The 12,126-nt window shown below is 44.4% G+C and overlaps 1 protein-coding gene across 1 annotated transcript in view; it reads left to right on the top strand.

Annotated features, from left to right (window-relative positions):
- Positions 1-8,772: 8,772 nt before the first annotated feature.
- Positions 8,773-12,126, top strand: part of PRKAG1 (protein kinase AMP-activated non-catalytic subunit gamma 1) — a 69,791-nt gene continuing 66,437 nt past the window's right edge. Inside the window, exon 1 of the mRNA XM_077483333.1 lies at positions 8,773-8,865. Coding sequence (XP_077339459.1) covers positions 8,857-8,865 — 9 coding nt within the window. The 5' untranslated portion in view covers positions 8,773-8,856. The remainder of the gene's footprint in view (positions 8,866-12,126) is intronic.

The following is a 12,126-nucleotide window of genomic DNA, read 5'->3' as shown; positions in this document are numbered from 1 at the left end:
CCTAAGCAGCACTGTTGATTAGGCAGTATTAAACCCACAAGCAAACATTTATTGGTATCATAGCTTACCAATTCTTAGCTTTAGTGGCTTTTGTGATGGATATTTTTAGTTGCCTTTTTTTAGGCTTGCTTCTATTTTTATCTGGTGATCCAGCCAGCAAGTATGTTGTTTTGCTCAAGCACTCCAGCTGATTATGTAAGTTTACATGGGTGAGACAAACCAGTGGCAGGGGTGATAAAAATGATCATCTTTTCTTTTTTTTTTTATTCAGGCAAATCCTTTTTTTTTTTTTTAAGGGGAATAAAAACTGCTGTAATGGTTAGTGTATGTAAATCTGCTAATGCATTTAACACCCCCCCCCCCCCCCAATAGACTGACAATGCTGTTGTGTCTCACTACTACAAGAGGTGTTTTGCTGGGGGGGGGGGGGACTAAAGAAAATTAGAAAGCTAATGCAGCCGCCACATCTAATTGATAAGCTGCAATATATTACATTTTTGGGTTAAATACCGCTTTAAGGCCCTTTTCACATGGGGTGGACTCTGGCTGCGATCCACTTGTTTGGCTGGGGAACTCTCCGCTGAGCAGTTGTATGACAGGTCTGTGCCCGCTCGCCTATATGGGTGGTCAGATGTAAACGGATCACCTTTCCATTTACACCCTGCTGCCATCCAATCTGCTGGACTGAAGGGGAACGCATCCCCACCCATCTTGTTTTTATCACATTACATGTATAGGCGGGTGTAAACGGACGTAAGTTCACACCTGCCGCTCCATAGAGTATTGAGTGCTCAATTTGGTCCGTCTGAAAAATGGACAAGCAGACCTGGTCATAACGGTCATGTGAAAAAGGCCTACCGTATATACTCGAGTATAGGCCGACCCGAGTATAAGCCGAGGCCCCCAATTTACCCCCAAAAAACTGGGAAACCTATTGACTCGTGTATAAGCCGAGGGTGAGATATGCCTGTCCATCCCTGTGTGTGTGTGTCCATCCATCCATCCATCCCTGTGTGTGTGTGTGTCCATCCATCCCTGTGTGTGTCCATCCATCCATCCCTGTGTGTGTGTCCATCCATCCATCCATCCATCCATCCCTGTGTGTGTGTCCATCCATCCATCCATCCCTGTGTGTGTGTGTGTGTCCATCCGTGTGTGTGTGTGTGTGTGTGTGTGTGTGTGTGGCCTTGTGTGTCCAGCCTACCTGTGTCCCGAGCCTCCGTCCGGTCCCGAGCCTCCGTCCCGTCCCGTCCCGAGCCTCCGTCCGGTCCCGTCCCGTCCCGAGCCTCCGTCCGGTCCCGTCCCGTCCCGAGCCTCCGTCCGGTCCCGTCCCGTCCCGAGCCGAGCCTCCGTCCGGTCCCGTCCCAGGATCACCGCTCTTCGTCGGCGCCCATTCCCCTGTTCAAATGCCGCGCCTCCCTGTCTGTGATAGGCGGAACACAATTTCCCAGCAGCCTGTGTTCCGCCTATCACGGACATCGTCTCATCCTCGTCCGTAGTACGAGGATGAGACGATGTGCGTGATAGGCGGAACACAGGCTGCTGGGAAATTCAGTGTTCCGCCTATCACAGGCGAAGGCGGAGCCGGAGGCGCGGCTTTTGAATTATAGAATGGCCGCTGTCTGTCTGCTCGACACGCTGATCGAGCAGGCAGACAGCGATGACTCGAGTATAAGCCGAGGGGGGCACTTTCAGCCTCAAAAAAGAGGCTGAAAATCTCGGCTTATACTCGAGTATATACGGTAAGTGAAGCATGTTTGAGAACTAGACTGCTTCTTGAGGCTATATTGTGTTTTGTTTTGTTTTTTGCCCTTGCTGCAGCACATAGGAAAAAAAGACATATTTGTTACATAAGCTAAAATTAATGTTGAATAGACATTGTCCCAATCAAAATATGTAATTCATACATTTGTGCAAATAACATTTAAACAATAAGAAAAAATTCATGATTTGTGAAAATAGCATTTTAAAATATCAAAACAAAGTGACAGGTGCTGCATATGGTAAGAAACTGCCTCTCCTTTCCTTGCAATCTCACATGCATGTGGGAGCATCAAAAACAAGCTTCCTAATGTAACTCCATTTAGCATAATAGTTTATTATAGAAGTATTGCGCTTACATTTGGATAGACTCACATGAGCCAATTAAAAAAAAGTCCGGGACACGATGTACTCCACGGACCCAAAACCGGAAGTGATGCAATGACCCTGTAGCTCTGTCCTACGCATTTCGTCACATAGACATCAGGAGCAGTGACATCTTGCTGCACCCTCTGGTTATTTATGGTGTACTATTTTATGCACGTTGGACAACCAAGGAAAAAATAATTATTTATCTCCACAGTTATGAGCAAGCAATACAAAATCAAGGAACTGATATCCTGCACAAGTACTAAAAAGGGGAGCACGCATGGAGACACCAGGCACACCACATGATTTTTCTGCCACACTAGATTAAGTCTTTTGTTCAGCATCACTATACCAAAGACTGGTTAATGCCCACACATATTGTTTGGAGCACTATTTACAGCATTTGTCATTTTTTGTTTTGCCTTTGTTTTGAATTACCAAAGGAGCACTGAACTTCCGATATGCAGCACTGGTCAATTTGTTTTGACATTTTAATTGCTATTTGCACACAACATGAACATTTTTTATTTTATTTTTTAAATGCTATTTGCACAAATTCTGTATTTTTGAGACGCTGTCTACTCAACATACTAATTTCAGTTATAATTAAATATTATTGTATGTATCAAGTTAACTTTTTTTCACATTCTTCACAATGTACATATTGAAACAAGCAGCGCCACATACGCTTTAAAATTCTATAGCCATTCCTGACCCTACCTTGGTAGCAGTCACAGGGAAGGCAGCAGCCACAATCACACCAATTTCCAGCTATAGTGTGGATTTTTCCACCTAATACCCTATATATTCCATAAACAGTAACACATTTGCTATCGTATAGCACTCATTGAGGCTTTCAGCTGGACTTGCCTTGACTGTTCTCAGTTTATACAAGCATTTCAACTTTTATTTATAATAGGTATTTTCAGACTTATTTGGAGAGGGGGGGGGGGGGGCATTGCAGGAGTAAGCAGCGCATGTACTGCCAATCTAATTATAAATGTAATTTGTGTTTTCAGAACTGATTTGAACTGCTAATCCTGGTCCAGTACAGTGTTTATATATTCTGGCACATTATATAGTCAGTAGGAGTGGGTATTTACGCTGAAGAACGTTGATTGGGTTCACATTATTCATTGCAAGCCACCCTGAATACTTGGCCTTCACATTTATTTTCTTTTGTGGTGGTTGCGCCTAGTAACATTTGGATCACCAAGTTGGGGCTATTTTAAGCTACCTGTTTAAATTTCTAGTTGCCAATCTGTCATGCTGACCCCACTGCCTTTTAGTATTCTCTGAAACACTGGCCCTGACTGAAAATGCAGATCAGAAAAGTCAAAGTCCTCTTCTGCATATTATTGACTAAAGCTGGATACACACTATACAACTTTTGTTGTTCAATTTCCTTTAGATTTACCTTCAACCATGTAGTGCAAGGGCCTGCCTGATTGCATACAAATTGAAAGTGTTTAGGTTTGACCTCCATATATGGATTTGGTAAATCTAAAGTAAAAAAAGAAAAATCTAAAGAAAATTGTATAGTGGTGTATCCAGCTTTAACCACTTGTCTCCCATGCACTTACACCCACTTCCTGCCGAAGCAATTTTTCAGCTTTCAGCGCTGTCACACTTTGAATGACAATTGCACGGTCGTGCTATACTGTACCCAAATGTTTTAGAATTTTTCTTCACACAAGTAGAGATTTATTTTGCTGTTATTTAATCACTGCTGGGTTTTTTAAATTTTTACAAAAAAAGTTGTTTTTAAAAAAAAGTTTTTTTTACTTTTTTCTGTCAGTAAATTTTGTAACCAAGGAATTTTTTGCCTTCACTGATGTGCGCTGAAGCGGGACTGATTGGCTGAACTGGTGGGCATTGATGAGGTAATAATTGCTACCAAAATTGTGTGCTGTAAATTGCCTCCAGCATTGCTCCTGTTTCTTCTTGCCGGAGGTGGCCATTTTGCTAAAGCCCAGAGCCCCTGAACAGCAGTAAATCATAAAGTGGATCTAAACCAGAGGTCTCAAACTGGCGGTCCTCCAGCTGTTGCAAAACTATCATGCCTCTGCCTGGGGGGTGTCATGTTTGTAACTGTCAGCCTTGCAAAAAAGACCAAAAATTAAAAAAAACAAAAAAAACCTGATGGCCATTGATAGGTGGCATTGCTAGGCAGCACTGAGGAGGAGCTCCTGACAGGCATTACCGAGTGGCACTGATTGGCGCTTTGGGGCACTGACAGGCATTACTAATGGGGTACTGTTGTGGGCACTGACAGGCGTTTATTATGAGGACAGGCTGGTAGGTGTTGGGCACTGATTGGCTGCTGTTGGGCACCTTTTGATGGGGGCTGTGCTGATAATCAATGTGCTGATTATGAGCACAGACACCCCCTCTGACAGGGAAAGCCCCTGATAGCCTCTCTCTCTCAGCGTGAACCGAGGAAAGCCGTTTACCGGCACTTCCTTGTTCACGTGATGATCAGCTGTGATTGGTCATAGCTGATCACATGGTAAGAAGCCTCTGTCAGAGGCTTCATACCTCAATCAGCGTTGTGGTGTGTTAGACTGACACACAGCACCTCCAATTGCCATGTGGCTTTGTTGTCGTGACCATGTTATATGATGTTCAGTCAGGATATCACAACCACTTTGCTGCCGTCATTCTGCTATAGGGTGGGGCAGCAAGTGGTTAAAGAGGAACTAAAGGCAGCTGGGCTCACCTTTCCTCCAACTATCCTTGCCCCTTACTGGCATCGTCTCCTGTGTGCCTTTTTTTTTTTGCCCATTGCCCATCTTCATTGGCCCACACAGGATGGTGTCACTCATGCGCAACTTACAAGCCAGGAATCGCTGTGAGCAGGCTCATAGGTGTATTATATTGCAGAAGAGACATTGCTTGTCTCTAATGCAGGGGTGTCCAAACTACGGCCCTCCAGCTGTTGCAGAACTACACATCCCATGAGGCATTGTAAAACTCTGACATTCAAAGACATGACTAGGCATGATGGGGATTGTAGTTCCTGAACAACTGGAGGGCCGTAGTTTGGATACCCCTGCTCTAATGGAATAAAGGGCTGCCTGCTTACAGTGAACAACAGCGTTAAGTGGAATTAAAGTAAGTGGTTGTAAACTCTTACATATACCCAGTGAAGTGACAGACCTCAAGTGATACACAGAGATGAAACAAATCATCCTACATATGTTGTATCTATCTGTAGCCCTCTCTTCAGTCTGAAATTTATAAAGCTTGTATGAGCTGTCAGAAAAAAAGAGGGGGGGCTTTAAAGCTGAAATTACACTCTGCTAAGCTCAGAAAGGAAAACTAATTGGAGTTAAAGTACAACTAAAGGCAATTTTTTTTTATTTTTTTTATAGTTTTGCATAGAGTGGAGAGGGATTAGGACACCTTTCAGTTTTTATTGCTATCTGTGTTCCCGTTAAGGAGATAAAATAAAATCCCAAATTTGGGTTGTCCCCAAAAAGTAATAGAGGGGAAATCTTCCAATGGGAACACTAGTTCTGGTGACCTGGGGGGTCCCCAAGGAATTCCCTTAATTTGCAGGGATTTCCTCTCACTTCCTGTTTGGCTATGAGACAGAAAGTAAAGGGAAATCTCTGCAATGCGACAGATGGTGAAAACAAATCTGACGGGTTATAACCTTCCCTTGCTCTGTCCAAAATGGCAATAAAAAAAAAAAATTGCCTATAGTTCTACTTTAAGGGACACACAGCACCTTCACACAGGAACAAAGATGTGTCTGTCGGTCACAGTGTGCTGGAGCTCCCTCCCTGGCACTATTTTTCTCTTGGTTTTATGAGAATTTGTCAGAAGTGACTCATGCTGATAGCAGAGGAACAAAACAGCAGACAGAAATGACGCTTTGTGATTGTAGTCTTTTGTTTGTTATTTTTATAGTGAAAAAAAAAAATTCTACTTACCTGCTCTGTGGCGTGGTTTTGCACAGAGCAGCCCAGAGCCTCCTCTTCTCGTGTCGCTCTTCAGCTCTCCTGGCCCCTGCCTCCCGTTGAGTGCCCTATAGCAAGCTGCTTGCTATGGGGGAACCTGAGCCAAATGCTGTGTCCATTCAGACATGAAGCCTTGGTTTGGCCATGCCTCCTCTCTCTCCTGATTGGCTCCTGCTGCTGTCAAAGTCAGTTAGCCAATGGCACCGCTGGTGTGTCTCAGCCAATCAGGAGGGAGAGTCACGGACAGCCGAGGGACTTGTGGACATCACTGGATAGAGATGAGCTCGGGTAAGTATTAAGGGAGCTTTTGCACACAGGAGCCTTTTTATCTTAATGCATGAAGAAAAAACCTTCTGACTTTACAACCACTTTAAGGCTACTTTCTCAGTGGGGCGGTAAGGGCGTCAGTGGTAAAGCAACGCTAGTGGGGTGCTTTTAACCCCTGCTAGTGGCCAAAGAAGGGGTTAATACCGCCCCTTTCAAAGTGTTTTGGCAGTGCTGCCTAGTCACTTATACAACGCTCCTTCACCACCCCTAAGATGCTGCTTGCAGGCCTTTTTCTAACATCCTGCAAGCGCAGCGCTCCAGTGTGAAAGCACTCGGGCTCTCATGCCGGAGTGACAGGAGAGACGCTTTACAGGCGCTATTTTTAGCACTAAAACCCCTGTAAAGCGCCTCGGTGTGAAAGTGTGTTTTATCAAGTTTGATACATTGTATTCCACTGCTCTTTGCAGACAAAATGTACACTTTTCTTCAGTCCTTGCCTAAAACTACATGCTACATTCCCGCCAGCCATTTAAGCCCCTTTCACACTGGGCCGGTGGGTGCGGCGGCGGTAAAGTGCCCCTATTTTTAGTAGCGCTATACCATCAATTGTGCAGTGGTATTCGGCAGCTAGAAGGGTGTTTTTACCCCCATTTAGCAAGGGTAACACAAAACAGCCATGAAAGGGTTAAAACCACCACAAAGCGCTGCTGCAGCAGCTCTATGCTGGCGGTATAGCCATGCTGCCCCATTGATTTCAATATACAACACTCCAAAGATGCTACTAGCAGGACTTTTTTTTTTTTTAAGCGTCCTGCCAGCGCACCACCCCAGGGTGAAAGCCCTCAGTGCTTTCCCATTGGAGAGACAGCAGTGGCTTTTTCAGGGCGCTTTGCAGGCGCTATTTTTAGCGCTAAATCGCCCCAGTGTGAAGGGGGCCTTAGGCCAGTGCAAATTGTCACAGAATGCATTAAAGTGGTTGTTAAGCCACTTGTTCATGTTTGTATAATCGCCTCTCTTTAAATTGGTTGTAAACCCCTACAAAACACTTTGACCTACAGGTAAGGCTTACCTGTACATCCTGGAAATATCTCCTAAACCTACACGGTTTAGGAGATATTTACAAAAAGACAGGCACCGCTGTCATTGGCACATGTGCCGTAGACAGCGGCACGCAGGCGCCCTGGGCATGCCGCTGCTGTCGGCGATATTCCGTTAGTGGCGGCTCCCATGCGCGGGAGTGATGTAATCGCTGCCCCGGCGCTGTGAGTGGCCAGAACAGCGATACCTGGAAGAAGATGGATGCTCTGTCCTGCAGGGGACAGTGGTAACATCGCTGGCTCTTGTGTCAGGTAAGTGACACATAATGGGCTACTATATACTAACAACAATATGTACCCTAGTGTCTGTGCTTTATGAAAAAAGAAATGCAGATTTCTAACTTATTTTACAAGCGCCTCCTAGCGCTCACATGATGTCTTAGGCTCTCTCCTCTCTTAGGCTGACATCTACAGGAGGAGAGAGCCAAGATGTCACATGAGTGCGGGGAGGTGCTGTAAAATAAGGTAGAAATTGTCACCCCCCCTCCCTTTACTTGCGTATAGCCTAGAGAGTGGGGTACATATTGTTATTAAACAGGGGGGATTGTATGAACCTAAATATGAAAGCAGCAAGAGGGGTAGGGGTGAGCACTGTAACGAGCAGGGAGGAGGGGAGAGAAGTACACAGCAGGGCTTTGGATGATGAAGGCCAATAAACTGACCAAGGTGTCAGGGCTCAGTAGCCATAATATACTGTGGTCAGTTTTTAGAGAGAAGAGCCAGGCATTTCAGGTGATAGAAGAGGCCAAATTACACAGTTATTAATGCTTTCAAGGAACAGGATCTGTTTGTTACCCCCTTTTAAAAAATCTCTCTCTCTCTCTCTCTCTCTCTCTCTCTCTCTCTCTCCTCTCTCTCTCTCTCTCTCTCCCTCCCCCCCCCCCCCCCCCTGTTTACAAACACAATGTCTATACTAGAGAGGGATATGTTTTGTTTATATTTCAAGTATGTGGTTTACAACCACTTTAAGTGTAAAAAGTGCAACGATCTTTCTGTGGGCAGTTTTCCTTTTACACTCCTCAATGATGTGTGCAAATAGGTGCTTAAACACCTCCATGGTCCTGGGCACATTAGGTAACAGCTGCATTTTTACGTCATGTACTTTCAGGCTAAAAATGAGAGCAGGCTCTGAGAACATTTTATCTTAGGATTACAGATGTTTGTGGAAAGTTTGAGTTTGATAGCAAAAAATAGAATTCCTTTAGCAAGCATGCGCTTAGTTTCCCTATTATTGCAAATGTGATGAGGAGCACAGATTTTGCCTCAACCAAAATGTCGGAGCGGGGACTTCGGATGTAGGCTCTGCCGCAGGAAGTGAAGTCAGCGATGGGCGGAAATTCGTGCGGCAGGAAAGGGCGGAAGTAGCTCAGAGTAGTTTGGCTGATGAAAAGGCCGCGATGGAGATGGTGAGAGATTGGTGCGGTCTGATCTGGGTCAGGGGTTAGCGGGGGGTTGCAGTGTACATTGGCTTCTCAGGGGAGCGGGCTGACAGTACAGTGCTCCCAATACAGCCGCTCGTACAGCTGCGGCGCCCCTTTATAAGCACACAGGGTTAGGTATAGGTGTAGTATCCGCTCTGCTGATATCCCGGGGTGTGCATGCTGCGGCTCTGTCAGCTCTATTCACACATGACGTCCTCAGTCTCTGCTCCTCATCACCCTAGGGGGCTTTTATTTCACTCTTTATCACCTTGTTTTCTGCTGCCAGATTATTTGTTTTAGCAGTGATAACATGTTGGGGCTCATACACGAGTGCAACTTTTTACATCATTTGAGCACAGATATAAGCATTGACTGATCTTTTTACTTAGGATTTCATTGACGATCACCAATAAAAGGTTCCATTAACACCTTGCATACAGGGGTGGGGAAATCTCATTTCCAGTGTTGTGTGTGGACATTACGTCACTCAGATCCAGTGGCGGCTGGTGTTTTTTTTTCAGTTTTTGGGGGGGGGGGGGGCAAACAACCCCCTCCTAGGCGTCAAGTAGGATCGCCTGCCCGTTCCGCCAATCGGGTTGATCTCAAGACCCTCTTCCTGTTTGGCCAGGAGGAGAACCAGTGTTACAATAGCGAATATTCATTTTCTATTGTGACACACCTGGGTGGGCTCGGTTCGCATTCTCTGCGTTCTGATCCCACCCTGAAGCCTAAAAGATAATTAAGTGCTTAAAGCGGAGGTTCACACAAAAAGGGAACCTCTGCTTTTTGGAACCCCCCCTCCCCCTCTGGTGTCACATTTGGCACCTTTCAGGGGGGAGGGGATTGCAGATACAGGTATTTGCACCCATTTCCGGGCATAGACTCCCACAGGAGTCTACGCCTCTTCCCCCCCTTGCTGTCTGCGGGGAAACACATGGGTCCCAGAGATAGCAGGGGCCATCCGGATTGCGCAGCAATCTGTGTGTATGCACAGAAATGACTGCATTCGAACAGTCTTTTATGCAGTCTTTTATTTATTTTTAGTTTTAGTTTTTTTTGTAATGGTGATGCATTGCAGATCTTTACGCATGCTGTGTGTATGTGTTTATTGTCTCATAGACTACAATGGACCTGTGTTCAGATCAGTTTAAAAAAATAAATACACGGATACAAACCCCACCCCGCCACATTAGGAATATCATATCTTTTTTTGGGGTGGGGGGGGAGCAGGTACCTGGTTTTGATAGGTAATCGCTCCCACTTCCACTCAGAAGTGGGAGCGTCTTAACCATGTGGCCCACAACCTGAAGGCTGGTGAAGATCTAGCCTGGTTGACGACGGCGTTGGATCCCTGGACAGGTGAGTGTTCTGTTATTAAAAGTCAGTAGTTACAGGCTTTGTAGTTGCCAGCGTTTATTTTATTTTTTCCTAGAGTGAGTCTTTAAAGTTCGTAAAGCATTCACATGTGTAAAATTCTTTCATCACTTTTGCTTTGTTTATATCCCAGCATGTACAGGCAGTCTGCAATTAAGGCAGCACATACATCCCTGTATGCAAGATCTGTGCACGTATCAATGTACAGCTATTGCATGTTTCAGCCTGACGATTTTGACAGCCTGCTTGCAGTTGGCTGTATGACGCACCTGTGATTTTACGGGCAGAGAATTTCAGCTGAATATAAGCTGTATGGCCCTCTAGCAGTCATGAGCATGAAGCCTGATGGTGGCCATACATGGCTAGAAAATTGTTTGAAAAAAGTGTTCAATACACTCGATCATTCAATTTTCAAAGCATTAAGTGGGCTCATTTTGATTCTCGAAATGCAAAGTTTTACACCATATATTATCAATTTTTTAAATATTAGCAGTGGTATTGATCGAAAACAGTTTGAAAAAACATGCATGTTAGTACTGGTTCACACCAATGCAACTTGACAGTTAAAAGTTGCATGATAAGTCGCACCCTGTTCGCGGCAATGGAACCATTCCAATTGCCGCGATTCAGAAAAAGGTTCCTACACTATTTCAGTGCAATTTCAATTCAACTTGCATTGACATTTGTTAAATGAAGTCACACAGATATCAGCAAGCCGCACATGAAATTGCACTTCTTTGAAGCGACTTCAAAACGGCACTGGTGTGTACCAGGGCTTAAAATGTAACCCAGAAAGTGCAAGCAATAAAAAGAAAGATCTTTTAAATACAGCTGACGAGTGGGCGCATTTACAAAGGTCAAAAAATCTTTATGTATTTTCCGCTGATCGATGAAAAATGTACCGTTTAGGTCAGGGGTCTCAAACAGGTGGCCCTCCAGGTGCTGCAAAACTACAAGTCCCATCATGCCTCTGCCTTTGGAAGTCATGCTTGTAACTGTCAGCCTTGCAATGCCTCATGGGACTTGTAGTTTTGCAACAGCTGGAGGGCCACCAGTTTGAGACCCCTGGTTTAGGTTGTTAACGATCGATAATGTGTTGACAATTGGGGGGAAATATTTTGACATAATGTAGACATTATCGCATGCACTTTCGACCGATCAAATAAAGGATTTTTTTTTCAAATGATTTTTTAAGTATGTGCAGCTGTGTGCTGGGCCCATAACATATAATACTGCTGCGTTCAGGACCATGTAAAAAAAAATATTATACACTGTACTGATCCAAAGGCAGTGCTTTTTACTCCCATGTGCCTGCACACATATTACCACTTTTGTGTAACACTTAATTTAATGGGTAAACTTCAACTGCTGTACACAGTCCCCCAAACTAGAGAACACTAAACTGTGATGATGACAGTGATTTCATCCTCAAGAAAGGTATATCACAAATTGTAAAACACAAAAGCATGGAAGCGCTTGAATGCAGCAGTGTTCAGACTGGTATGGTAGGTAGGCAGGTGACAGCGGTATGGAAGGGAGCAGGGAATGACAATTTGGGAGTTCACCATCTTATCACAGTCTCTTATTTAATTGTGTAATCTGGTGATAGGTGTGTTTGGTTACTCATTATTGAAATTTACATCTGCGTTTATTAAATATTGCAATATGTTCCACTGGTGACTGCTTCTCTGTAGTCAGTCTGCAGTTAGGCAGTAGCCTATTGTTTGTAAAGAGAACATGGAAATATTCTTTATATTGGAGCTTAACGTAAAAATATACAATTTAATTATATCTTGGTTAAATATGGAATATTGTATCGTTATTTACATTTCCAGCCAACAGGCTCTTGACGACCTGTTATAACACATTTTA

The sequence above is a fragment of the Lithobates pipiens genome, unplaced genomic scaffold (assembly GCF_037356315.1).
Source record: "Lithobates pipiens isolate NorthernLeopardFrog02 unplaced genomic scaffold, aLitPip1_a1.2 Scaffold_16, whole genome shotgun sequence".
NCBI classification, from domain to species: Eukaryota; Metazoa; Chordata; class Amphibia; order Anura; family Ranidae; genus Lithobates; species Lithobates pipiens.
The sequence above is the reverse complement of the archived record's forward strand: the minus strand, read 5'-3'. Positions and strand labels throughout refer to the sequence as shown.